Source organism: Leuresthes tenuis, unplaced genomic scaffold (genome assembly GCF_036924035.1).
Source record: "Leuresthes tenuis unplaced genomic scaffold, fLeuTen1.0.hap1 SCAF_4, whole genome shotgun sequence".
In the NCBI taxonomy this organism is placed as follows: Eukaryota; Metazoa; Chordata; class Actinopteri; order Atheriniformes; family Atherinopsidae; genus Leuresthes; species Leuresthes tenuis.
This window is the reverse complement of record NW_027325358.1, coordinates 11,597,402-11,618,390: the sequence shown is the minus strand read 5'-3', so window position 1 is coordinate 11,618,390 and position 20,989 is coordinate 11,597,402. Positions and strand designations below refer to the sequence as shown.

The window sequence follows — 20,989 nt, the reverse complement described above, 5'->3', positions numbered from 1 at the left end:
ATACCACACGACAGTGAGGTCTATTTGTTGGGGGCCTTGGTAAACCAAGCAACCTTCTTTGTGCATCATGTAAGTGTAGATTTTACCTATGATGTCAGTCTACAGCATGTTTTTGTTTGTGTACATTGCCCTGGCTGAGAGTGGAAACTTGACATGGTAATGTGGTACGGTTGTTTTGTTTGTGCAAAGATCCAGAGAGGTGTGGAACCGTGTATTGTACTTGCTTGTTGTTTGGCATTCAGACTGCCTCAGAAGTGTGTAGTTTGAACCTGGTGCACTGTAGTTTTCTATCAAGCCTCTTGAAGCATTTTGCCCTGCTGGGAGATTGAGCATGAGTTGGCATGAAGGAAATCTGTTTTTGCAGTTTGACATCAGGGAAGTTTGTCTACACATGCATGTAGGTGAAGAAGCCACAGTGTGGCATCCGTCTCCTTTATAACTGAAGCTGCCACACAAGTCTCTCCTACCCTAGTGAAAAATAATAACTGCTGTCATAGGGTCTGACATGAAGACATCAATCAAAATAGCCTTTTAACGGAGTTTTTCCTTGGATTTATTTATTTTTCTACCCGTTTAGATGTATAGCTTTGGTTAGAAGCTTCTACTGGACTATAATCAATGTCATGTCATCATGAAGATTCCCCTGCAAATAATGACTGTACAACATGCACATTTTGAAAAACGAAAGTTTTGATTTATCGTGGGTTTTATGAAATGACAGCAGGCTAAAGAATATATATACAAGCTCAAGAATTTGTATGCAGAACATCAAATAATTGGTTGAATCTCCCAAAACAAGTTACACCTTTAGCGAATGCTTTTGGTAGTTATCACAGTTCTGGTTGTGTATTTCACCACTCCTTGCAGTAGAATATGTAGAATTCAATTAAGTTAGTTGCTTTCCTGGCATGGACTTGACTTTTAAGTACAGTCGTATTTTCAGTAGGGTTGGGCTCAGCATCTTAGGAAGGCTATTCCAAAAAAGATTTATGATATCTTGCTATATCCATTGTAAAACCAGCTTCAATATGTGTGCCGGGTCATAGTTGGAGACCAAGATCTGTCCAACATCCAGAGTCTAGTGATTTGTTGGAGACCATGATGAATAATTCTGAGGTAGCTTTCTTTTATTATTGATAGTTTTATCTTAAATACATGTTTTAAATACCTGTTTTGCTGGCAACAAACCAACCCCACAGCACGATGCTACCACCACAATGATTAACAAATGATACAGTTTTGTTGGAGCTGAATGCCTTATATTAACTGTCCCAAAGCTATCTCTGGCCAAAACACCAATTTGTTTAATCTGACCTTAAAACACACACAGATGTTTCAGCAGTTTCCAGTTCACAACTGGCCTGTGCTTTTATGGTCCCTGGCTTGTTGCAGACCATCTAAACATATTACCTCTCTGCTGAGGGCGATAATTAGGCTCTTCCTCCAGACCTGTGCAAAGCTGCTATACTTTCAATAACTTGTATCATGTGAACTTAAATACCTTGATGAGCTATTTGTGTATTATGTAAACCTAAAATCTTTTTTGTCAGATGTCCACTGACCTTCTCAGACTTCCCACTGTGCTGATCTGTCAAACACACGTTTTATGTAGGTTTAGGAAAAATCCCAGCTAGAATTAATCAGTAAAAGTTGGCTGTCTAACACTGTCCAAACCACACTACGAAATGAATAATCTAAGTGGAGTTTATGTTGTGGATGTATGTTTTGAACCCATGTTTTTTTATTTCAATTAAAGATGTATGTCATACAATAATTTTTTCTCAGAGAGGGGGAAAGACACCATTGATAACCTAATATTTCTGTGACATTCACCTCCATGATGAGTGTGTAGAGACTTTCAACCAGAACTGTAAAAGCTGGTTTCTTGGTGTAATGTGTAAAATAGTGTTGTACACTGCCTACAATTACATCATCATATGTGATGTCTTATAGACAGATAAATATAGATAGATGAAATGATTCTCCTATTTCATACATGATAATAATTTCCTTGTAATTTCATAGCATTTGCAGACAATTTGCATATTTTTTAGCATGTCTCATCATATTTTGTGTCCTCATTTTTTGTTTTGTCAAGATTTTATTTAACTACAGTTTTCTGAATTATCATCATCCCTGCTTACAAGAAAAGCCAGTGCTGAAGTTTTAATTTATTTGGAGGATAAGTACTTGTTAATACATGTCCAGCTGAATAACTTATGCTTTTTATTGAATATAATAATATTACAAGATTACAACTGTGGAGAAATGTCAATGAGACATTTTTGCACTGCAGTTTTACAATGCCACTGTAATCTCATTTCATTCCATTAACTTTGTATTCTACTTATTATTTGGTGTACTGCGGCTGTGAATGAGCTGATAGAGTGAGTGTGCGCTTGAAGAAGAAATTAAAACATATAGTTCTGTCATTTTGGGAAATAAATTCAAACATATTTATCTGCTATAGCAGTGTAAATATAAGGAGACTGAACAGAGAGATTGGAAGTGCAGGAATTTTGTCATTTTTGTGACAGGAATCAGCCACAAAGAAGCTTCCTCCAACTCTTTTCATCGCTTTAGTATCTTGTGAAATGCACAAAAGTTTAATGTAATCTGCTTTAAGATGTTTATCCGTTAGACACTTTATTTTTTGTGCCCTGAGTACAGAATGCCAAGCTAGGTCCAGGGAAGAAGGTGATCACAGAGCCGGACGACAGTCGCTCCAGCCAGTTCCCATCCAATAGCCTGGACCAGGTCAAACTCAGTGATTTCTCCTTCCTGGCAGTGCTCGGGAAAGGCAGCTTTGGCAAGGTGAGATAGCGTTAGTCAGCTGAAAGATAAAGTACACTTATTAGTCTTTCTGGCAACAGACACTGCATAATGTTTAAATGCACCAGAAGAAGATGATTATACATGGACGCATTCTTCCCACTGCTCTAACCCCATGGTTTCTTTGAAGGTCATGCTTGCTGAGATGAAGGCCACAGAAGAGCTGTATGCAATTAAAATCCTGAAAAAGGATGTGGTTATCCAGGATGATGATGTTGAATGTACAATGGTGGAAAAGAGAGTTCTGGCCCAACAGGACAAGCCACCCTTCCTCACACAGCTCCACTCGTGCTTCCAGACTGTGGTAGGTACAATGTCTCTGGATCCAAACAAGTTACCTCAGGTCAGGTTGGGCATATTAATTTAGAAAGTCGCTTTTAGACAAACAAATTAGTCATAAAGTGTTGTAGAGGGCATTGAAAGACATATGTGACAAGTTTAATTAAATTTTCATTTTTTTAATTAAAAGAAAGAAAGACAGGGAAATAAACAAACCCCAATTAGTAGGCTTATGTCTGTGAGTGTGTGTGCATGAACAAAACAATGGTTCTGTACATTTATGGATATGTAAATCAACATTGGGACATGAGAGAACATGCTTGCAATCAGTCTTTGTTTCCTTCAATATATGTAGAGTTAGCTCTTACTGCCCTGGTGTAATACCTGAACAGAAATTAAAATTGGATTTCCTATTCACGTAAATTCACCTCGCAGCTAAACTCTCTTGTAGTGTATCTCATAGTTTATTTGACAATAACATCAACTGAGCTTTAATGTCACAAAATTTGGGCACAGACTGCACGTACGTGATTTCTTGTTAAGACGCACCTATTGCTATTTTGCTGAAATAGCAATATTTTTTTTAATAACAGCATGCTGTTGGTATCCACTAGTATAAAGACAACATATAAACCCTTTTAGTGACCTACTACTGAGTGAAAGAAGAAATTCAATATTAGAAATGCAGATATGTGATGCACATTTGGCTGAAGGCGCTGTTACTGCCTTGCAGTTAGGGTCAGAGTCCTTAAATGTCAGGGGCAAAAGCAGTTTTGCCATGGGTAGTGACACTTTGTCAAACCTGGTGGATGGCTCCACTTTGCTGTCAGTATGGATTTGTTGCTATGTGGAATAGTTGCTGTTGTTTTGTTTGTAAGGGACCATCAAACACATCCAGACTGGGGTCAGGCCAAACTTGTCATGGGAAGTATGGGACCAGCACTTTAAAACAAAGCAAATATTTCCTGACAGAAGCCTGTGTTGAGGGTTTTCTTTTTCCATGGCATGGTTTATTGTGGGCTATTCAGGTCACCTTGTCATGGAAACAGTTGCAGTAAGGATGAAACATCTCAGACAGCAAGGTTAGGGTTTGCCTCACAGCTGAACTGCATTTTTCTGTTCTGAGTTTTGTTTGTGAATACAAATTTTGAAGTGTTTTGTTATAGAACACTTTTTGTGAAGCTTTTTTTTCTGTAAAACAACAAAGATGTGTGTTTCATCTTACCTTGCCCCAACTTGTCTCTCTCTGTATGACCACAGGACCGCCTGTACTTCGTCATGGAGTATGTGAATGGGGGAGACCTTATGTATCATATCCAGCAAGTGGGAAAGTTTAAGGAACCTCAGGCAGTGTAAGACACATCAATTTATCAGCCACTGATCATACAACTTTGCTTTATGACTAATCATTTCTACAACCACAATAACATTATTGTTAAATTTAGTTTGGATTTTGCGACATGGCATCGACATCCTATTACAGTATGATTTTACTTTGCATGCTTTATCTGCTAACAATTGAATGACCATTCTATTAGTACAAGGAACTGTTCCTTAATTTCTATCTGTAATGTTGGTCAAGGTTAAGTTATTTTGTGTGTAAATCTGTAAACATTATTTTTGTTGCAGATTCTATGCAGCAGAGATTGCTGTTGGTCTGTTCTTCCTGCACAGTAAAGGAATAATTTACAGGTTTGTATTAATGAGTTTACATGGTTTATATTGCATAGACTCCACACTGCATCAAATTAGATAATGCTTTCAAAATAAAAACAAAAACCTTTTTCATATGATTAGTCAGTTTTCTGCACCACATTCCTTGTGATAATCATGAAGTCCCTTGGACGATTTATTGAAACACCTTGGGCCAGATGCATATAACTTTGTGTAGTTACTGAAACTGCATGTGCGCACAAAGGCAGAATGAGCACATGTTCTTTTGGCTCTATTTCATAAATTTCCATCATTGTGAAACTAACCATACGGGTGCAATCCAGATTTCCACTTTCCCATTATTGCCTGCGGAAACTCCCCTTATAATTGTTCAGTTGCATATCATAACCTAATTTTCACCATAACTACACAAGACAAAAAGCAACAGCAAAGGGGAAGTGCAGTTTTATCTAAGGTCAGATTTAAAAATCTGTTCAAATTTGGTGTTCTCAGCTCTGGAATCAGAAATTGAACAAAAACTGCTGAATTAAAGGGGAAAGGTGAAAAAGAAGAGGTCATGTTATAAAAAAGATAAAACACACATAGCAGCTCATACAAAGACAACTTCAGGGCTGCAGGCATAGAATCAGCAAGCCCTCTTTTACCTGCAACAGACAAACCCAAAGGCCGCACGGTATACAGCCATGCATGAAGGGTATCAGGAAGGTGACACAGGTGTACATATGGAGCATGGTATGTTGGCTGCATTCTCAAACAGCCTTTTGAAGAATTTTAGATGATCTTGTGCCAGAAAATCAGAGAGATATCTAAATACTTATTCTCTCTAAAGCTTCATTAGAACGGTCTTCTACAGCCATTACACCCGACCGTGATGCATTGCTGTACTTATTTATTGTACCCACAACTAATATGTTAGAAAAAATAATGATAAGGAATGAGATAAAACAATCTCTATCTTACTGACCAACCTCTGGAAATTGTCTCTTAGGTTATTATGCATCCTCTTTTTCCATCACCATCTAATATCAGGTTTAATGTCCTTTTAAGGTGTGTGTATGCATGCTCTGATGGTCTGTACATGAGGTGTATGCATTCGCATTACATATTATTTCTTTATGAATACCAGTTTGGAGGTAAAGGTTTATGTGTTTACCCACTGTTTATGCATGAATGTTTTATTAGATCGTTAGAGCTTCTATAAAAACTAATCAATAGTAACGTGTAATTTGTTTATTTGGAGAAAAGGATGAGAAAACCAGCAAGATAGAGTTTGGCTGTTGTAATCAGCTCTGTTGCACTGTAAAGGGTATTTTCAAAATCCTTCTTCATCCTTAGGGATCTGAAGTTGGACAACGTGATGCTGGACTCCGAGGGACACATTAAAATTGCTGACTTTGGCATGTGTAAAGAGAACATGGCAGAAGGAGTGACCACACGGACTTTCTGCGGCACTCCAGACTACATAGCTCCAGAGGTAAGTAAGATTGAACATGTAAATTAGACTGTGTGTGTATGTGTTTCAATGGATGCACGTTTGCACGGTGTGACGCGTGAGGTCATTCCTGTCACTGTCTAGTCCGAGGTTGGTCAGCCTTGTACTCCACATTGAGGTCACTGCCTCTGGGCAGACAGACAAACACACATTTACACAGGCTTTCTATGGTGACGTAAGCATATCAGTCAAACAGACGTGCTGCGTGTGTGCTGGCGAATCCAAACTTAACCCAAACGTACAAGCCAGTGCATTCCAGTTGATGTTCCTGTGTGGAAGCATTTGACCTACATTGGAATGTGGTACTTTCCAGTTTCAAGAATATTTATTTCATTATCAAGAAATCTGTTTGCCTTAACTGATTAGACCTTATCATTTGTGATTACAACTGCATCCATTTTTTCAAGATAACGGGATGTTTTGCATCCCGATTTAGTGGTATCCCTATAAAAAGATGACCTTACCCCAGAGCACTTTGTCACATTAGATGTGTCTCTGAGTTACTATAGTCACTCACATGAAGTGTTAATACCGTATATGACCAGTTTCTGAACCATTGTAGTCCCAATTTATTCTGACAGTTTCTTTATATAATAAGCTGCTTAACATTGGGAAACGGCCTGTCCTAGTGGAATTCATTCACAGTAGGTGTGCAGTGCTGTCATAATCCACCTTGATTGACTGAATGGAAAATCAGCCTGCAGATAGCCAGGGATGGGTATTGCTATTTTAGCCTAATACCAAGTATGGTAAACACAAGATGCACCAATCCACTTGAATTTCATGACTAGCTGTCCAGTACTGTATAGATCCTACTCATGCCACCCCAAAAAACTCATGACCAATCATAGTGTGGACAAAAAACATCTGTACATCTCCTGGAGTGTCTGGTACATGGACGGTAACAAGATGGCCTGAGGGCCCTGTGGGTTGTGGGGTTTGGTCTTTGTGGATTGAGCTGGCTTCACAAAGAGGCCATCAGATTCCACCAGACTGGTTTGTGGGAAGCTTGGAGGCTGGGTCAATTCCCTCAGACTCTTTGTTGTGTTCTTTAAGTCCTTACTAAATAAATTCTGCTTTCTTGCTTGGGGACCATGCTTATCTGCAGAGGGTGACAGGTCTGCAGAAAATGTGTATGTAGCTGGCAAATGTCAAAGTGTCAAAGTAATATGACTACCAGGATGCAGGTTTTCACAGCATAACATTGCATTGTAACAAAATAATCAGCGTTGCTCACTATACCTGTCAGTGATTTTAATGTTGTGGCTAATATATCGAGTTCAATATGTTTTGCTACCAGTACCAAGCACCAGAAGGTGCTGAAAAAACAAAAACGTGATCATTTAGTTTGCTTAAGGTCAATCTTTTGAAAAATTTAAAAATAGGCACAGCCAAACTGATGACAATGATAAAATGTTTGATTGAAAATTTAAATGTTTAGTTTAATATGTTTATTATTGGGCTATAACATTTATGCCCTGCAAAGTAAGTGAGAAAATTCACCTGCTCCATAGATGATAATAAAATTTTAGATGAACTGTCTTCGCTTCAGACCGGCTTAAAGCTTGTTCTTATTCCTCATTGTTTTGCTGCGTTTAATGTGCTGATGAAAAAAGACCTAAAAGAGGATAAAGTTCCATGTTTACCCAAAAAATTAAAAAGATACATAAATCAAAGTACTACTTGAAATTCTTGGGACAGAGAAACGGGGCGCATTGTTTATAATTTGATTTTATGTTTGTGCTTATAATTTTTATTTGTTAGTCTCATTTTCACCAAATATAGACAAAAGAAAAGTCAGATCGGAATTCACTATTCACTGTTCTATTTTAGTTTGTCCAGCTCTGTGGTTATTGTATTGTAACTTAGTTGACTTCTATGTTATGATGGGCTGAGTTATTGATTCTTTCTAAAAACCCTCTCTGATAGATTGGGAGATTAATTACACTTTATAAATGCAGACTGTGCTGCGAGTGGTCAGAGTCAGACTGACACTAATGCACCAGCCAGGACACAGTTCTTATGTTGCGCTTTATTGATGACAGCATCACATGCAATGTCAACATTAATTGGGCAGCCATGGATAGATATCTATTAGCAAAAATCTATTTTATTGGGACTTGTGCAATAAACATTTACACTAAAATATTGTGGTCGGTGACCTTAAAAATTTGTCTCACAGTGTTGGCATTTCCAGAGATTAACTCTTTGTGACAAAGGAATCTACTTCTACGTCTTTACTCCTACTTCTCTACTATCTACTTCATAGACTGTTTCCACAGTCATGAAAACCTTAATAAGTGGTTGTCTTTTCTGTGTTTAAGAGGGTCAGTGTTTATTGGCATCAAGTTGTTTACTGATCCCTATTCCCAACTTAATCTTTTTTTTTTTTTTTTGCATCTTCTATCGGTGTTGCCAACTATACCCTCTAATCGTGGAACGCAATACATTGTTCGTCTGTCCATTCGTCCATCTATCCAGCCATCCAACCAGCCCTTTTTACACTAGCTTTATGTTGTTGAGGGTTGCAGGGAGCTGGAGTGCATACCAGCTGCCATTATGCGACAGTCAGTGACAGCTCATCGCATTCTTCATAGCATTAACACTGAAAGACAACCGTAACTGCTCACACTCACATTCACTTCCAATTTAGAATCAGAACCAGTTAACATAACACTCATGAATACACACCACACAGAAAGACAACAGCCCAAGTGAAACAACATTGCTCACATTTGCAGATAAAAATTCCACCCCTAAGTATCGAAAAGTAAACTGGTCAAAATGGCTCAAGAGACATTTTTCAGTTGTCTTTGCTGTTAAGTTTAAGGAGGAAGTAATCCATTTTACTTACTGGACAAATCCAAAACTGTCAAAACCTTTTAATAAGGTTAGCAAAACATATTGTTATAAATGTTTTAAACCTGTGCCAATTTTGGCTTTGAAGTCTTTTGATATATTTCTGCTTGCTTTGGAAAATCAGTTAACCCATGCTCCCTGTTACCTAAATGCGCTGTCCGTCTTCTATACCTACTGTCTTGTAAGAAAGGCCGAATGCTTATTAGAATTATTAGAACCATCCTTGCAGGAGTTTACCTGAGCTGAGTTTTGAACCATAAGTGAGCTTCTAGAGTTGTGCATGTTTGTGTCTGTTTTTGAGTTTGGGTTAGTTGTGGTACGAGAAATATTTTTCCCTTTTTCTTTCCTCCTTCACCTGTGTATGTGGTCACAGCTGTATTAGTGAAAAAGTACATTTCTATGTAGCAGTGGGTCCCTGATTGTCAGTACACATGTATCAGACTGTGGTCCTGCTGCTCAGCACTCCACACAGGAACACACTCACACATGTTTACTCACACTTTTTTCACAAGGTGTACACTGACCTATATATCCAGTCTTGTGAATTTACACCTCAGTGACTCTGACACACAAAGAAAGGAGGGATTGGGGGGGGGGGGGGGGTAGACAACAAAATAGAGAAAATATAAGGTGTTAAACTGTGGGGAAAAGAGCTAAAGCTGACAGGTGTAATCAAACAGTGAAGTAAAGAATCAAAGACATGGTTTGAAATGAAGAGGTTTGGCCTCATGGTAGCTATGTGTGCCATTACAGAAGAGTATTCAAGGATATTGAGCTATATGACGTGAATCATTTTCCTCTTTGCTCTAGCTGTTTCCAACTGCAGTGTGGCAGGAGGTATGGGTGTCTGCTCACTGCTCTGTGGTTTAAAACAGTACTTAGAATTCCACAATGATAAAATGCAAATTCAGTCACTGTAATGTAACCACTGTTCAGACCCTGAGCTAGTGATCCTAGCATGTTGATGTGTAATAATTCAAGATAGACTGGCGTTAGACAGAGACAATGCAAATGGAGTGCCATGAGATTTGTTGCAACCATACCTCAATATTGCAACATTCAACAACATAAGAAATGACTGTAAATTTCTTTCTGTTTTCTAATCTTGATATTCACTCAATTCCCCCCCAAAAGGCAATTTCTTTACCTTTCTTTACCTAAATTTCAAAGTGTGAGACATCAGAGGCTCTGATTGACAGCCAATAGAAAATCGAAATCCATGAGGGGGAAATAGATTGCTTTCTTGCATAGAGCCACCAGTACAGACGACCCAACAGCTAAAGAACAAGAAACAAAGAAAACTGCCAGTAAGTAGACTGGTATATGGTTTCAGCTGTAAAGGATAAGTTAATAGTCATCCGCTCAAATGTACCATCTACTGACAAAAGCTACTAGTGCTAAAATTAGACTTTAACAATTAGATAGATAAACACTTTATTGAACCCCGAAGGGATCAGTAATCAAACTGTTTAACAAAGCACAGTTAGTTGGACTGTGTGAAAATGCTATTTATTGTTACTGTTATTTGTTATTTGTGATAAGGCAGTGCAGGCAAGTTGCATCGTTGCTGATCTTATGTAGCAGCAGAAGAATCCTCACAGCTGCAGACTTTCTTTGTTTTGGGTTAAATAGTATTATAGTTCAAAATAGAGTTTGAACAGCAAACCTGACTCACCGTGCAGTTGACATCTGCCCACATGCTTTAGCAGCTGCAGTTTCAATTTTAAACTCTTGGCCAATTGCTGCGTACCCAAACCATTGTTTCCACATGCTAGTGATCAGTTGTTGGAAAAGTAGGGTGAGAAAATGAGATGAAAACAGCAAATGCTGGCATCCTACTATGTATTTTCCATAAAAGATTGAAAGCTTTGATTTGTGGAGACAGTTCTTATTGTTTTCATGTAAATAGGTGCTATTTATCCTGCAGTGTAGAACACTGATTTAAACCCCAAGGCTGCTAATTAATATTGTCAGCGATAGAAACCAACCACATCTGGCATATACAGTACAGTACTGAGAAAATGCTTTCAAAAGGAGGACACTCAAGCATGGTCTGATGCATTGCAATATGCTTCACAGCACAGTTGTTCCTCAAAGGGATTCGGTAGCAACAGTGAGGCAAATATTCATGTAGTGCTCTCTGAAAGTACTGGTCAGAAGGCTGGTGTTGTCCATTGTGTTCAACCACACAGGGCTTTTTTTGTTTTCATCTGCTTCTCAAAGATCAATGGTCACAGGAGCATAGGTTGGTATATCTGTGTACATTTGTGTGTTTGTGGTTTACAGAATAGACTTAAATAGCTAGCAGTGTGATCCAGAACTGTCATGTAGTATTAGGCTTAATGGATGAGACATGTCTTCAGCAATGTACATGCACACACACACACACACACATACACACACAAATGACATACATAACAAACACAGAAACACAAGGCATAAACAAACATCTATGATGACAAAATCAAAATCTATTCATAATCTAATCTAAACTCTAATCAGAAAGACTAAAATCTCTTTCTCCTGTGCACAAGCTTGCACACACATACCCATGTACTTCAGTGAATCTGCTCTTCTGGCCAAAGGCTTTCATGTGATAAAGTAAAAAATAAAATGGGATGAGAGCAGATAATGTCAGGCAAAAGTCATGCATGACCGTTTCCATCACTCACAACCCAACAGAAGGAAAGATCACCTCATGTATCAGACCTCATTCAAACATTAGGAATTAAACAAATGTCTCTATACATGACAACTAAAGTAGAAAGATTAAGATCTAGACTTATCATGCTGCTTTAGAGTACAGATGTCACCGTGCCTGAAACTGTTTATGTCCACTGGTTGCAAAACAGCGGTGGGTGGCGAGGGCAACAAGCCACAGCAGAGTCACATTAGCACAGCACTCTGATTCAGGCTTTTTTGGCTGGACTGACTGTCCTCTGCATTTTCCTTTCTTTTGGCCCCAGTATCACTGGTTCTGAATCCAGCTTCTCTGCCCTCCACCGACTCTTATGCTTGTTGTTTCGATCTATGTAGTGATAGCTGAAAGAAATAAACGCTTGTGAAAGTGAGTTAGTAACATCACACAAGACACTGTTTTATTTCTGTAAGGATTTTTTGGGCAGGAGTGGGCTTTATTGGAAAGTTGCTTGACATAAAATGGGGACAGAGAGAGAGGGGATGACAAATCGCAAAGGGACCACAGGCAAGAATCAAACCCAGGGCTTCAGCTTCTGTACATGTGGAGCCTGCTCAAAAGGTTGAGCTAGCTGACTACAACCACGCAGGACACTATTATTTATAATTTTTTTTATAATTATTTTTGAGAGAGACGACAGAAGAGTTCACTGACATAGTAGTGCCCTCTGGGCCTGTAATTTTGCCGGTCACCATTCTCAATCTAGCGAATGGCATTGCATCCCAAAAATTGATGCCTCAATATCTGGTGTTACAAATAGCTTGCATGATGGCCAGTACTTTTAGCATCATGTATAGAGATGTTTGAGGGATTAGCTGACAATTACTTCTACACTGCGTAAAAATGCAAACAGGAGACACTGCACAAAAGTTGCATGCACATCTGTGTCACTCAACTAGGACATTACCCTCAAAAAGTATCAGGTACTAGCTATGTTTATCTTTGTAAACCAAAAAATTCTATTCTAACAATAATAGGAAAGTCAAAAATGGTAGAAGAGTCAGAAAGTGGGAAAATGCCATTAAGCACATAAATGCCATATCACCATGGTTACAGTAAAGTTTTATTACTTGACTTATTAATGACACTTGCAGCTGCTTTTGTTTTATATTGTTTGTTTTAAGTTACTGCTTTAGGAATTTTTTAGGAATTGTTCGCAACAGATACACCGTACATTATGTAAAAAATGACCGACAGATAGTAATTTGTTTTTGTTGGATTTTTTGGTAATATAATGGATGGCTGAAAATAGGAAATGTCTATTTGAGAAAAAAAAATATGCCCTTTCGTCTTGTTTCATTCCCATTATACAAGGCGGCATGAGGTTGCAGATCTAAATGCTTTCCATGCTTAAATTCTCCACTGCACACAATTTCAAAGGTTAAATCTCAGTAACACAGAGCACAAAATGCGACTTGTCACAGCAAAGGTCCTCAGAGACATGCTGTCGAGCGCTTGCTTAATTCACCCTGTTATAATAAAATTCCCTTCTCTTAGCAAATCAGTGGTGTATTACACAGCTTGTCTCTCCTCATTAAAGATGTGTCATGTTTGAACTGTGCAAAGCTGTTTTAACATCTTGTGTTGTATCACATCTATTTTGGTTCTGAGGTGAAAAGATCTCGAGTGAGGAAGGTCTCTGTAAGCTTGTTCTGCTTTCAGTTTTCAAGGATAAAGGATTTATACCCTCTCATGCATACGGAAATATTTGACATATTTGATTTTCTGAAACAGCAGGAGAGTAAATCTGATTGGAAAACAAGTCTTCAGAGCATGGAGCTGTTTTTGTTGGCAGTTGTCAGGTTAGACAGAAGGTCAGCACGACTCCTGCAGGAAGAGGGATTTGAAGAGGCACAGGGATTTCACTCAGAGGTTTCCCTCACCATGAAGTCTTTGACCCTCAAGCTAATTAAAAACACTGAAGCATGACAAACAAAAGGGTCTTATCCCTGCTGCCTTCTCACCAAAGCACTATGGAAAGGCAAGGATTTAGGCCTCTCACCCCCTCACTAGATACATTTTTTGCTTTCATGTAAAGAGTTTTGCAAGCTGAGCTTTTAACCTATTTTTTCATGTATGTATTCAACATTTTAGCATAATTATTTGTTCATGTAATTATGATCTTTAAGAGCTAATACGCAGTGACTGATAAAACATTCCAGAAGCCTCAAGCTAAAAATATCAACACAGTCGTGACTTTCAAATTAAGTGAAGTTGCAGCGATCCACTGATGCATCACAGCAATTTGATAAAAGTATTACTGCTAACTTGAAAACATGTTTTGTATAGGTCTTAATGCACCAGGTAACACACAGTAGTGCAGTTAAAATGCAGTTCAGGCTCAAAGTTCAATACAGGCAGAGTCAGTTTTTTTTTTTTTTTTTTTACTTGACCACAAACTAAAGGAAACTAACAAAGCTGCACATATAGGAATGACTGACATTTGTAGTCTAAAATACTCTAACTGTATTATAAAAGTATAAATACATTAGTGGTAGCTGACATATGAATATCTTCTGTTTGCATATTGCAATTAAAGACAAATTGAAGTGGTTTCTGGCACAACCTTACCGACATCCATGGTGGGGAAATTGTAAAAGGATTTAACAGAAACCTTTTTGTATACTACACTCTGTTATGTTTAAACATTTTTTTTTAAGTGTGATCTCTGTTATCTTGATTAACAGTCTTCAGTGGTACAGCATTGCTAACTGTGATTCCCAGCTGGTCAGAGAGCCTAGTCTTATTTCTTAAAGGTTTGATAGCTTTATGTGATCTTTATTAACTTGTGCTCAAATGAGAGTGACAGAAGTGAGCTGTTTAGTCACCAAGTTGTCTGTGTATTCAAGGTAGAAATATGGTTCTAAATTCTTGCTTAGATCCATTTGAAATACAAACTCAAACAATTTGATAAATGTTTATTACATTTTCTTTAGTATTAATTGAGGGCCTTATAGATATCTGAAGCAGCAGTCTTCGCAATTGCTCACTGATGGTATTTCCGTTCATACTAAGTTGTGTTATTGTACCTTTACTTTGCTGTGTAAAAGGGTTTTGTGCATTTCTACCCGGCCATCAGTTCTCAGTCAGGCCTCCAACCATTGTCATAATCTACAAAATTCAGACATGATTAAATAATATTTCCATCAAAGACCATTTCATATTTCTTTAAAAAAAAAAGCCAAAAACAATATGTGCTTTCAGTCTATTCAGATTTTTAGAACTTGAACTGATGAACATATTATTCAGCCCTCTTCAATAGAGATGAGTGAATGAATTCTGCATGACTTCAACCGTTCAGTCAAATATATATCATGAGTTGAGTTGAGATGAAAGTGGAATCTGTATTACTGGTTATTAATAATTGACTTGTTTTTTGTATTACCTTAAACTCTAAAGTTGTGCTGCTCATTTGCCTTGGCCTTCTAAATCACTGGCATTTAGTCTGTCCTCCATTTCCACTCAGTGAGGAGGTATAAATGTAAAGATTCTTCTTCTGTCCAGATGTGCTTGCATAGGCTTTATTAAGCTAATCCTCCTAATTTCATGGAAAACGCCATCTGGCTGTCAGTTACTGTCTGCACAAATGTCTCCGGTATGATAAGTTTCATAAATTGTGTAAATATGCATGAATGAAAGAAAAACGTTAACTATCAGCACACATTAAGTATGCTGTCCAGAAAAAGAAGAAAAGAAAACAAAGGGAGATGTCCCATCTTTTATCTCCACTCTTGTTCTGCATTTATCTTTTACTCTCTGAAGTTGCACCAGTTGCTCTTTATTGTGTCAAAGCTCATTCCTCTGTTCATCCAAAACAACTATCATCTGTTTGAGCAGGGTGAGGCCATCTGCTTCAGCAGGCAGCTCATCTTGAGTATATGTGATAGGAGCTAACCTCTGTTCTAGGATGTTTTCATCAGACAGGCAACAACAGCCCTCATCTTTGTGGCCTGTAGTTATATGAAAGATTCTGCAAGGTTTGTATATTATTTGTATAAAGTTGACCATTTAAAGATAAGGAAACATGTTCAGTGTCAAAGATGGATGCTGAAAAACACAATTTATTTTTAAAAAGACACCAATTCACTAAAGATTCTTCATTAAAAATGCTGGTGAAGTCCCAAGCAGCACGTGGCATCAATTGTTTTGCCATAGCATTGCTCTCAGTTACTGTGGCTCTCATAGTTTAAATGACATCCAAATGCACATTTGTACATGTGCATCCAAGGTTGTGCAAATGCTTGCCTTTTAAATGTGGATATAGTGCATGTCCAGCTGCCCTCAGGACTGCATTTTGGCTGGAGGAGTGTTTGTCCACCTGTGTATATTTGTGTGTATTTCTGGATTACCATGGAAGAGGCAGAGGTCAGGTGTGATGCAGTGAAGGTTGTGATAAACAAGGTAGATCTGCTTCCAAGCACCTCAGTAAATTGCTGTGTGCGCCTATTGTTTATGTGTATACATGTTCAGAGAGAAATTGTGTGTCTATGCGTAAGTTTTCGCTCTCATATGCAGCACAATGTGCATGGGTTTTTTTGTATGTGTGTCTGAGTTACTTAGCTGGTGGAGTGTCTCAGGGCTACATATGTGTAGCAGAGGTTACTCAGAAGGAGACCTAAAAGCAAATTATGACACTAGTGATGAAGCACACCTAAGGTTGTTTGTGTTGGTTAGAGTTTTGTGGTGCATTTCTTGTGTATGAGGAAGAGTGCATGAGTGTATATGAAGCTGTACTGCATGTATGACCATGATTGCATCGACTGCTGTTATGTATCGCAGAAGCAGCTCTTTAGTAATGGCCAGATGTATGAATGGAGAGGTGCGAATCGGGTCAGAACGGATGAGAGCTCTAACCTTGACCGGTGTCAGTCTAACCCACAGGAAATCTTTCTGTCACCAGGGAAAATGTCAAAGCTGAGAGAGGTTTCCTGGGAGTTTCTGGTGGAGGTTTTGATGCCCTTCCACACAGCACATGTCTGCTTGACATACTAGATATTGGATATAACCAAGTCATACATCTAAAACAAAACAAACTAGATGAATAATAATTTTGCAGTCCACTAAAAACATAAAACAAAGGTCCCCAGCTCAGTAACGAGTTAATCTTTGTCAGTTTTCACAACTCTTTACATAAAGTTGTATCATTATTTGAAATTTTTCCACCTCAGAAGCAGCCTTTTTTTTTCTTAAATGATATAAGGTGACTCTTGTCTTGGATTTGTAGGTTACTTATGTATCCTTTTTTGTTGCTTTCATGTCTCGTCACTGTTCTCGTCACGTCCTTCCTTTAAACCTCATACTTTATCTGAGTCTAATCACTTGAGGAAAAAAGCGAGTTTGTTGTCAGCTGTTGTCAGTTGCTGTTTTTAATCCTTTAAACTGTATTTTTAAGACTGCTGTAAAACGTTAAATGCTTATGTCTGTTGAATGTCAACATGAAACAAATTTCTGAAAATCATTTTGCAAACATTTGTCGACTGAGTTATAAAAGTGATTTGAGTTTAACTGAGTTTAACCCTTTTTCTTCTTTCCTCCACAGATCATTGCATATCAGCCATATGGGGGCTCTGTAGACTGGTGGGCATACGGAGTTCTGCTGTATGAAATGCTGGCTGGACAGGTGAGTGGAGCACATCCACAAACACACTCACAAAATGGTACTTCTTATGTAACTGCTCACTACAGGCTATGCTGCCAGCCTCACACAAAGCTGTTTGAGCTTGTTGGCTACTATTCTGAACTAAAACTAAAACTAAAACTCAAGGTTAATTCAAGAAATGATGTTGCATTTGTGCACGAATTGAGCAAATTAAAATTCTCCTATTTCTGGATGAAATAACTGCCACCATCCTTGTTTTATCCCATACACAGTATGGTGTTCTGCCAGCAAATATGAGTCAATTTTCTTAGCAGTTCAAGTGAGCATGTCAATAATCTGCTGGCTTGTAAAGAAGCAGCCGTCTTTTAAAATAGAATACAGCAAGCCAAGAGAGACAGCTTCCTGAGGAGCTGCACCAAAGTTTCATATATTGCTTCCAGAGTTAGAAGTGTTTTTTTCTTCTTTTTGTTATCGTTCTTGAATCTGTATTCAAATCTGTATTCATAACACATTTTTCATCATACGAAAACATTTTTATGCTTACACTGCCTTGTTTGTAAAAAACGTATTTTCCACAATCTTGTTTGTGTTTGATTATCTAACAGGATAAACATTTGGTGGTTATATTTGTACAATGTGACCTATTTATAGATTGGCCATGCATTAGCTTTTTATCATGACTGCTACATCATCATCATCCCCTAAGCCATTTTGCCTTGTGGATACTGTAGTTAGAACAAACAACATCCACTTAAAAAGCATACCCATACCTTTGTTTGACTATATAGACATTGGTTAATGCATGTTGATTGACTAATTAACTTATCTCCCCACATCAGTATAAAGTGTTTTAACAGCCCTACCCCTTTGAAAGGGAAAAGCCTCAAAAGGCTTTATTGAAATACATTAAATTAAAAACAATGTCTAATTAAGAATATTGAAATAAGATAATGAGTTTTTAAAATCAGCATTTCTTTGTCGTGACCTCAATCCAAAAAGCCAAAAGTAAGTTCATGTAAATGAAAACATTCACTTCCTCACTGCAAAGTATGAAGATTCATAGTTCATTGCAGACAGACTTTGTCTAGTGGAAGGGGCCAGTGGAGTGGAAATGACGAATAATCCATTATATGGACTGTCAAAATACTCGTATTATGGTTACTGATGATAACAACCCAGTAAGGAGGGAAGAAAGCTGGGTCATCCACTCCACTGGCCCTGCAAGGTATTCCTGTGAAACATGGTCCCTAATGTTACTTTTTCATGTCCTTATCGTTCTCACTATTCTCTTTCTGAATTTTTTTCATTGAACTTTGTCCTATTTATTCCAACTTGTGTATTTTGTTTTAGCTCTTTTTGTCAATATTCAGAAAATGAGTTGATTTTACTTTTACAGAATAGGAAGTATAAATGCCTTGCAAATGTACCGCTGTTTGTATCCTTTTGCTGCAACATGGTGACACTGTTTTACCAGTGAAAGCTTGTTAATAGAACATCAACTATTTGTGGATCAATTATTTATAAACTCTTTATAGACTGTGATAATGGATTCTGAATGTTGTGGCCTTCCACCCACAGCCTCCATTTGATGGTGAGGATGAAGATGAGTTGTTCCAGTCCATTATGGAGCACAATGTGTCCTACCCAAAGTCCCTGTCCAAAGAAGCTGTCTCCATCTGCAAAGGGGTGAGTAGATGATGATTCATCTTTTTTTCAATACTCAACGGTTTTTGGGTAAATTTAAGCCCATTATTGTAAATGCGATCCTGTGATCAGGACAGCTTTTTTTTTATTATTAATTTATTCATCTATGTACCTAAATAAGTTTTAAAAAAACAATACTAATTCAGAAAAATGCACTTAAACCATCCAATATTAAATCTGTCACTTTAATTAATTTTCCTGTTCGTCTCGGGATGTTTCCTCCAGAAGCTTTTCCTACCTGAGGAAAAAAAATCCTGCAAATGCCGTTTAAGCCCTGTATCTTTCACGCCATTCACTGAAGCCAAAGTAGCTGAATTTCATTTAAGACAGGTGCAAGTTTTTCACGGTAGTTCAGCTTTAGCGAGAAGAGACAGGCTCTGTCACAGTTTTTTTTTTTTTTTTCAAGTGTGATTTTTCAAGCTGAGATTCTCTCTCCTCCCAGTCTAATGTCTTTGACTTATTCATTATTGAAACACTGATTGGAGACCCACTAGGTTATTCAGTATGCTCAGCTTCATTAGAATTAAAGGTTTGTTCAGTATGAACTGCTATACTGAAAACTGAATGTCATCTTGCTTTGTTTATTGGGCAAAAGCAGTTTCTTGTTCTTAGCTGCTGACCACATTACTGGAATCAGCCACAAACAGTTCTCATACATAAAACTGTAAAAAGTAGGCAGCCAAAAGGAAATTCCTCTGAAGCAAATGTATCTATCCCTTGTGTAAATTATTTATTAAAATTAAAATGATATATTAAGTGTGTTGTTTTGCCTCATTGACCATATGTATAGAAAAAGGAGTTGATATGTTTCTCATTTACATGAGACCAACTTTCATGCTGGAGGAAACATGCTGACACAGTAGTAGCAATAATACTGAAGGAAATGCAGATGCCCTACTACATACAGTTTGTTGTACTTTTTGTTAATTAAATCAGCTATAAATAGTAAATGAGTGAGGTGTTATAAATCAGACTTATTTCTGCACAAAGCTTTCACTGTTACTATCAACTATATGCAGATATATGTACAGATTTTCTTTCTCAGTCATATCAAGATATTTCTACATCTGTTTCTCCTCTCCTTTAACTCATCACTATAAATGTCTCATCAGATTTCTGCTCAATATATGTATACAGTATGTACACATACTATAAATGTATTTGGTTTTATTGCAATTGCCGTACCTGTTGTGGAACCTGTTGGGATAGTCCATCGTTAGTCTTTTGGCAAAAATGTTCGTGACACTTAACTGATCCTGTGTGATTTGATCACTATGAGGGGTAGCAGACCTGTTTCAACCTCTGTTTGTATAAGGAAAACTGAATCTCCACAGATTGAAGGGCAATTTACAGTAAATTGATTCAGTGCGTGTTGAACAGATTTTAGGACACTTGCCCAGTGGATTAGATACAATGAAATTCTTGGGTTTCATATAACTGCCTCAGGTGCATAACTTAATAAAGCAAATCATGTGTAGAATTTGCCCATACACTCGCTTTTTTGCATGTTAACCTCCTCTTACCTGGACTCTCCCATACTGGGTCTGGCTGTATTGGCTGCAACAAATATAATATAACCAATGACTTCAGTATCACCTATTCTTTGTCATAACGCTGCCATTTAATCACTAAATTACTGTTTTTAACAGGCAGAACTAAGAAAGAAAATGTTTTCAAAGCATACTCTGGCCTGGTAGCAAAGTTCAGGAGACATATTAATATCTATATGTTCTCAAGTGTCTTTTCTTGGGGCGCAAGGATGTTAATTTTCTTTACAGTTGTGGAGTTGTTACTGAATTGAAATATGTTTTTCAAGTTTCAATGCTTATTCTGGGGATAAAGACATTTAACC

At 37.7% G+C, this 20,989-nt stretch overlaps 1 protein-coding gene across 2 annotated transcripts in view; it reads left to right on the top strand.

Moving 5' to 3' along the window:
- Window positions 1–20,989, top strand: part of prkcaa (protein kinase C, alpha, a) — a 124,423-nt gene that overhangs the window by 85,777 nt on the left and 17,657 nt on the right. For both annotated transcript variants that reach the window (XM_072384574.1, XM_072384575.1), the window contains exons 9-15: window positions 2,671–2,814; window positions 2,963–3,136; window positions 4,372–4,463; window positions 4,741–4,803; window positions 6,121–6,259; window positions 17,374–17,454; window positions 19,012–19,119. In XM_072384574.1, coding sequence (XP_072240675.1) covers window positions 2,671–2,814; window positions 2,963–3,136; window positions 4,372–4,463; window positions 4,741–4,803; window positions 6,121–6,259; window positions 17,374–17,454; window positions 19,012–19,119 — 801 coding nt within the window. The remainder of the gene's footprint in view (window positions 1–2,670; window positions 2,815–2,962; window positions 3,137–4,371; window positions 4,464–4,740; window positions 4,804–6,120; window positions 6,260–17,373; window positions 17,455–19,011; window positions 19,120–20,989) is intronic.